This window comes from Vicia villosa, linkage group LG1 (assembly GCF_029867415.1).
Source record: "Vicia villosa cultivar HV-30 ecotype Madison, WI linkage group LG1, Vvil1.0, whole genome shotgun sequence".
NCBI classification, from domain to species: domain Eukaryota; kingdom Viridiplantae; phylum Streptophyta; class Magnoliopsida; order Fabales; family Fabaceae; genus Vicia; species Vicia villosa.
This window is the reverse complement of record NC_081180.1, coordinates 53,241,713-53,250,053: the sequence shown is the minus strand read 5'-3', so window position 1 is coordinate 53,250,053 and position 8,341 is coordinate 53,241,713. Positions and strand designations below refer to the sequence as shown.

The window sequence follows — 8,341 nt, the reverse complement described above, 5'->3', positions numbered from 1 at the left end:
CTTTATTTATTTATCATCACTAAAAATACTAATAATCTATTTTTTATTTTAATAAAATTGAAAATTTATTTATCACACAAATCATTATCAATAGAATATCTATTTTATTTTAATCAACCATTGTCTTAATTTTAAAGATAAAATCCTTATTTTTAAATAATAATTTTATTCTTTCTCCATCTCACCTTTTTTTTCTTCTTCTCTTTTTGTATGATTATTTAATAAAAATAATTTTATATAATTATTGTTCATTTTACAATTAAATAAGTCATTTTAAATTTTACATTTGTATCTAAATACATTTTAAATTGCATCAAATAAATTTTTTATCTCCCGAGTCATCAACACAATGTCTATTTTATTTTAATAAAAAATTACATTTATTTGGGAGACAATTTTTATTTTCAAATGTTAAAATTTTATTTTTTTTCCTCTCATAAATCTTTTTGTATATGATTATTTAATACAATTGAGTTTATATGATCACTGTTTATTTATAATTAAATCAATGATTTACAATTTAAATGTATCTAAATATATTTTATTTAATATTGAATAAAATCCTAATTTTAATTAAAATAAAATCCTAATATTAAAATTAAACTAACTAAAAACTAATTGAACTTTAAATGAAAATAATTGAAAAAAAAATGAACCAAAAAGCACCGAAACGAGTAAATTGCGAGCACACGCTTGATCGAAAAATAAAATTGAACACATCGACGTGATCTATGCGTGACCGTGTAACAAAGTTTAATTAAAAAAAGATTGGAAAAGTTCAAACATACAATTAAAAATATCCAGATAAACAGGCTCTAACTAGTAAAAATGCGACGACAAACAGCGTCGAAAAAATAAAGCGAGCACACCTACACAATTTACGCATACCAGAGTTTCATAAAACATTCTGGTAGAGATCATAACTCAAATATTTTGCCTGTTAATCTCGCGCACTATGTCGAATCACTTCGACCAGTCAACCTATAGAACAAAAATTTTATTCTGATGACCTTGGATTAAATTAAAGAAATGCAGGGGGCGATGTAAATGCAATTAACTGAATTTTTTAATTTAAAACGGAATGAAAGTCAAACGAACGTCGACTTTTATTGAACTAATGCATGCATGACTGAACGATGATGTAAATACTTCGACGAATAAATGCTTGAGACATAATTAGGGTATGACAGTTGCCCCTATTTAAACATCTTTAACTGGAGGGTATGAAGAACTTTTGTCTTCAAATCATCATAGTGAAAGATAGTTTGAATGCCAAATAGAGCGAAAATTTACCTTTTATGTAATAGAATGATGTGTTTATGGTTATGAATGAATGCAATAAGATTAAGAAATACTCTTGCTTTCTTAATCATCATATGGATAAATGCATGCATTGGGATTAAGAATTACTCTTGACTTTTTAATCATTAGATGAATGATTGAATGCACTAGGATTAAGAAATACTCTTGACTTCTTAATCATCTGATGAATGAATGCACTGGAATTAAAAAATACTCTTGACTTCTTAATCATCAGATGAATGAATGAACTTGGATTGAGAAATACTCTTGATTTCTTAATCATCAGATGAATGAATGTACTGGGATTAAGAAATACTCTTGACTTCTTAATCACCAGATGCTATGCAAATGCTAGGGAACTATGTTCAGTCGATCTTCGCTGAAAATAGACTCATCTGGAGATTAGAAACCATGTTCAGTTGCTCTTGGCTGACAATAGATTCTTCTAACATTGACAAATTATGCTCTGTCGCTTATTGTTGACAGTAGATCACAACAAACATGTAAACATGTTACACAGCTGCTGGAGGTAGGTTAGTGGCAACATCATATTCACACACTCTTTGTTGAAGATCGTTGTGCTAATCAAGAAATCATATTCAACCGATCCTCACTGAAGGTATATTTGTGGGGAACAAGTGATCGTATCTAACCGCTTACACCGAAGGTAGATTCATTTGGGATTGGAATGTTCAACTACTCCCGCTGCTTTTTACTAGTAGGGTGATCAAAATAAAGCGAGCACACCAACACAATCTACGCATATCAGAGTTTCATAAAACAGTCAGGAAGATATCAAAACTCAAAATGTTTCACCCGTTAATGTCGCGCATTGTATCGAACCGTGTCGACCGGTCAACTTATAGAACATAAATTTTATTTTGATGACCTTGGATTGACTTATAAAAATAAATGAGGCAATGAAAATGCAATTAATGAATTTATTGAATTTAAAATGGAATGAAAGTCGATCGAATGTCGACTTTTATTGAACTAACGCATGCATGACAGAACGATGAAGCAAATGCTTCAATGAAGAAATGCTTGAGAGAAAATTAGGGTATGACAGATTCTTGCTGCTGCATTAATGTTTTCCAGCGCTTTCCCGTCCTTGTTACTGCGCGCCATTGTTTTTGTTCATCAAATTTTGTCACTGTTTCCCACACTTTCCTTATCTTTGATCTTCCCTAGCTTCTTTATTTTTTGCACTGATGTCTATATCTCATTCGTCTCAGTAGCATTTTGATTCACTTACCCTTCATTTTTCTGACTATTCCTAAAATATGTAACCATTTTCCTTTTGTGGCTGTTTTTTTTTTTGGACAACCTTCTTTGTAATATTCAAATCTTCTACAATTAATACACAAAAGATGGAGACCCTCATAATCAACCATGTACTTCCTCCCTTTAAAGGTGAACATAGCCAATAGAGGCTTAGATAGACTAACTTCAATATATAGTTGTGCAGATTTTCCATGCTCTTGCATCAGTGTGTTCTTGTCTACTTTTACAATCTTTTCTATTCTATTTCTAATCAAGGTTAGGACTTTAGAGTCATAATACTCAATTCTCAATTGACAATCTAAATATTCTTACCTAAACCGCAACTTTGTCTGCGGCATCCCTCGCCTGATGAAAGTTTGGACTCCACTCTTTCATTGTTAAGTCATGATCATAAATAAACCAGGTTCCATTTGCAATCGCAGTGTTATGATCATCATCATCATGCGAGAAAATAACTAAGTAGTAGTCATTGCTTAAATCGATGATGTTGAACGCTCCCCTCCTAACCCACATTTGCTTCAGCCTTGTCTCCAACGCCTTGTATTCTATTCTTCTCCCAAGGAGTTTAGCTATGACCCCTCTGCGCCACGATTTATATATTCTCTTCTCCTCATGTTTCAAAAGGATGAATTCAGGGCCAGCATACTTCCCTTCTACATGTTCCTCTACCTTCATACCTCCAAATCATAAGCATTTTCCTCCATCAATTCTTCCTCATTATCTGAGTCACCTTTATCACCTATGTTCAAGCTCATTTTTCCCATAACCATCTCTTTGTAAGTTGTCTCCCCTGTATTCCCATCTTTTCTTGATGTTTGTTCTCACCGGTTCTTTTCTATCTCCTTGTCTCCCATAACATCTCTATACTCATTGTTTTTTACTTTTTAGTATTCATGTCCTTCATATCATCTTCATCTTTTCCAGATCCACTCGATTATGTTGTTTGCCCTAGCAGAGTGCTTGACGTGGCTATAACATAATATGACGCTTCTTGTACCGAATTTTATCATAACTCCACAATTAAGTGTGTTTAAACGAGAGTAGTGTTAGAACGAGTGACCTATATCACTTCTTTTAGGAGCCATCATACTTTAGACAAATTTATTATTTGATGTTTTACAAAAACGTTTTTAAATTGCGTGTCATTTATTTAATTTACCCATGCTTTCCTCGGATGTTGTCAATTCAATTGTCTTCATTTTCTTAGGCTCTGTTTGGTAAGACAACTTTTCGAGCTTATAGCTTATGTCTTATGTCTTATAAGCTCATATGATAATTTAGACCCGTTTGGTAACGGTCTTTTCATCACGAGCTTATAGCTTATTTTACTAGCTTATAGCTTATTTTCCAGACGCTATTTCAAATAGCGTTTTAGCTTATGTCTTATAGCTTATTACTTTTTCTTCCTTTTTTATCGTTATTATTTCAATTAAAATCCATTTTTAACCCTTATAATTTATTTTAATTTAAAATAAAATTATTATATATTAAATATCTTTTATGTCATTTTACATTTATAAGTTAATTGAACCGCTAATTTTACCAAACACTTTAATGAGCTTATAAGCTATCAGTCCCAACCATCCGCTATAAGCTATAAGTCATCCGTCATCAGCCATCAGTCATAAGCTATAAGCTATCAGCTAGCTTATCAGTCAACCGCTATTTTTATCAAACAGACCCTTAGTCATTCATTTTGTTCAAAATTCAAACTACCAAAACTAATGCTTTGATTTTTCTCTTTTTATCTTTTTAGTGTACTATTTGACTTGAAGCACGTGTTTTGAAATTGACTATTCTCTGTTTGATCATCCATCTCATGCAACGTAGTACTCTCTACAAACTTGGTCAATAGGGGAACTGAATTCACGTGCGTAACCTTGTTGCCTTCCAATAACCACACAACACGAGCAGAGATCATCGTGATATCTAAATTATTTGTCTTCATCTACTAAGAGCACCCACATCGGGGAGTGCTTCACAAAGTTCAATGCATGCTGTGTCAGTAAATTCAGAATACATACTGTGCATGAGTGGTAAAAGTTTGCAAAGAGTGCTTTGCTTGGAACCGTAGTAAAACAATTTTTGAATAGTTTTGAAACAATAAATACAATAAAATATGTGTAGTATTAATAATTATAATGTATAACAGCTATTTTTTCAAACAAACATGATAGTCAATTTTTTTACAACAGCTCTTTTATAACAGCTCTTTTTTTAACGGTAAATTTTTTTCCTATATATATTTCAATAAATTTTTTTAAAATTACACTTCAAAATTTATTACAAAAATTTTATTTCAACATTTTTTTTAATGAATCCCAACCACCATAATTCTTGGTTCAATTTTATCCAAAATGGTGGCATCCCTCCTCTTATTCCAAATCATCAAAATAATCCACAATTTGGAAATTATCCATATCATACATCCCACTCTCCATATCATACATCACATTCTCCATATCAATATCAACAATTTTCATCCCAAACAACTAATCCCATTATGCCTCGTGAAGTTGGTATTGGTACTAGTGGTGTGCAATCAAATGATCAAGAGTCTGAAATACCACAATTTTGCACTCAAGATAGTTTGAAAACTATCAACCTTGATGAAGATGTTGGAACCACATCGGTTGTAAATATACCGAAAACAAGATTTCAACCAAAGGAGGATGAGCTTCTCATTCAGTCATGGCTCAACGTTTCAAAGGATCCAATTGTTGGGGTTGATCAAAAAGGAGACAGCTTTTGGAAGAGAATTGGTGAAGCTTATAATAAACATCGCGGCAAGATTTTTCAAGAGAGGAAACCATTGACATTAAAAGGTCGATGGCACAAAAAGATTAACCCCTCTATTAATAAATTTGTTGGGTGCTACAAGCAAGCCATGAATTTAAAAAAAAGTGGGAGCTCCGAGAGCAACATCATTTCAGCTGCATATGACATTTATTACCAAGATGAGCGTGAAAAATTTACATTTGAGAGTGCATGGAGATTATTGAAAGATGAACCCAAATGGCTTGCAGGTTCATCAGAACCTTCTGCAAAAAGAACAAAGAATTCGGCTTCTGGAGCATATTCTTCATCTTCTAACCCTCCAACACCAACAAGCAACGAAGACAATTCACCATCACCTTCTTCGTTACGTAGACCAATCGGTCAAAAGGCAGCAAAAAGAAAGGAGAAAGAAAAGCTAGTGGAAAGATCAACATCCGATGTCAAATTTAATACTTTGCAAGAGGACTTCCAAAAGAAAAATGAGTTGATGTCACAATTTGCACGTGATTATGCACGTATTGAGAGTGAAAAAGTTGAGATAGAGAAGAAAAGAATCGATGCAGAGAAACATAAGGCTGAGAGAGATATGGTAAGATTGAAGATCAATGATTTGCAAATACTTTCAAAAGATACATCATACATGGATTCAAGACAATTGCAAGCTCACGAGTTATTATGTGACGTGATTAGAAGAGAATATGGGCTTAATTAGTTTTTAGTATATCACTAGTTATTTTTAGATTCCTATGTATTTTTATTATTCAATTTGTAGCCGTTATTTTTAGATTCCTATGTATTTTTATTATTCAATTTGTAGCCGTTATTCCAAGTTAGTATTATTCAAACTAGCCGTTATTCAAACTAGCCGTTATTCAAACTAGCCGTTATTCAAACTAGCCGTTACTCGTAGCCCTATAAATACTCTTCACATGAGTAATAAGCTTCACACTCTTTTCCAACTTATCTTCCTCTTAATTCAATATTACAATTCTCTTCACATGGATCCTTCCAACCCTTCCCACATTGCAAAAATGTTCATGGATTATATGAATGATGGTATGGATGAAGAACTTGTGAGACTTTACTTTGAAAGTGAAGCCCAAAAAGAAGGTGCAAGTTCTAGCAGACCTAGACGCCGAAGAAGAAATGTAGAGCGGAACCGTGAAGAAGGACATGAGCGTTTATTCAATGATTATTTTTCAGAAGCACCAGTGTACACAGATGAGCAATTTCGTCGAAGATATCGAATGCATAAACATGTATTCCTTCGTATCGTTGAAGCTCTTGGTGAACATGATGAGTATTTTCGGCTTAAGGTTGATGCAACTGGTAGATCAAGTCTTTCACCACTGCAAAAGTGCACTGCAGTTATTCGTATGCTGGCATATGGATCATCTGCTGATAGTGTAGATGACTATTTGAGAATTGGTGAAACAACAACACTAAAATGTGTTGATAAGTTTACAAGAGGTGTTATTAGTGTATTTGGGCCACAATATCTGCGAAAGCCAACTGTTAAAGATGTCGAATATCTGCTACAAATGGGGGAGGCACGTGGCTTTCCAGGTATGTTGGGGAGCATTGATTGCATGCATTGGGAATGGAAAAATTGTCCCGTTTCTTTGAAAGGGCAGTATGTCCGAGGTGATCATGGTAAGCCAACTGTTATGCTTGAAGCAATCGCTTCACAAGACCTATGGATCTGGCATGCATTCTTTGGGGTAGCTGGTTCAAATAACGATATCAATGTGTTGAACCAATCTGATGTCTTCAACGATGTTATGCAAGGGCGAGCTCCCGAGGTCCATTATTCAATTAATGGCACTGAATACAACATGGGTTATTATCTATCAGATGGCATTTATCCTGAATGGTCAACATTTGTGAAAAGTATCTCAATGCCACAAGGGGATAAGAGAAAATTATTTGCCCAACATCAAGAAGGTGCAAGAAAGGATATTGAACGAGCATTTGGAGTTCTCCAATCCCGATTTGCAATCATACGTAACCCAGCTCGACCTTGGCACTTGGATGCACTGAAGCGCATAATGGATACATGCATCATACTCCACAACATGATTGTTGAAGATGAACGTGCCACATATGGTGGCAATTTTGATTATTCTTATGAGCATTTAGGCAATGACCCGACTGCACCACCAGATGATTCTAATAATGATTTTCAGGAGTTTTTACGCAGAAGACATCATGTTCGTGACAAGGAAACTCATCGACACCTTCAACAAAACTTGATAGAACATATATGGGAACGTTTTGGACATGAGAATAACCATAACTAATAATTATTTTAAGTGTTTAATATATTTTCTGCATGTTTAGTATATTTTCTACTAGTAGTTTGCATTAACGTTTACCAAATTTTCAATGTATTTTTATTTTGCCTTTATTTATTTATTTTTGGATAGTTTAAATTTTTTATTATATGTTATTTTCTTTTTAATACATTTTGATATAATTATTTTATATATATATATATATATATATATATATATATATATATATATATATATATATATATATTTATATATTTATATATTTATATATTTATATATTAAGGTAAAATATAAATTTATAATATATTGTAAGTTTAGTGGGACCTATTTTAAAATTTTTAGATGAGTGGTATGGATATTTGAAAAATGTAGTTGAGTGGTTTAAGTGATTGAAAAATGTGAAATAATATATTATATTAGGTGGGGTCCATTTAGGCTACTAAGTTGGGTAGCTTGGATGTGGATGCTCTAAACTGCCCTTAGTTTTCAGAGTGCCTTTGGGAATGCTGTTGTATAATACTAAGCCAGGTGAAGTGTCAAAACATACGATATACATATACTGCATATAATTTGTGAAGTCTCTCATTCTCCATGTACACAATGAATTTATTGACATCAGCCTTGGTTGGTCAAAGTCATGGTTCCATTTTTCTTTATATAAATACTGTCTTGATTTAGAAATA

The 8,341-nt window shown here is 32.9% G+C and overlaps 2 protein-coding genes across 2 annotated transcripts; both read left to right on the top strand.

Moving 5' to 3' along the window:
- Positions 1-4,900: 4,900 nt before the first annotated feature.
- Positions 4,901-6,076, top strand: LOC131606409 (uncharacterized). Its single transcript, XM_058878643.1, has one exon. The coding sequence runs from the start codon at positions 4,901-4,903 to the stop codon at positions 6,074-6,076; it is 1,176 nt and encodes a 391-aa protein (XP_058734626.1).
- Positions 6,077-6,244: 168 nt separating this feature from the next.
- On the top strand, positions 6,245-7,712 carry LOC131606399 (uncharacterized). The gene has a single exon (XM_058878632.1). The coding sequence runs from the start codon at positions 6,294-6,296 to the stop codon at positions 7,662-7,664; it is 1,371 nt and encodes a 456-aa protein (XP_058734615.1). The 5' UTR covers positions 6,245-6,293; the 3' UTR covers positions 7,665-7,712.
- The last annotated feature ends 629 nt before the right edge of the window (positions 7,713-8,341 follow it).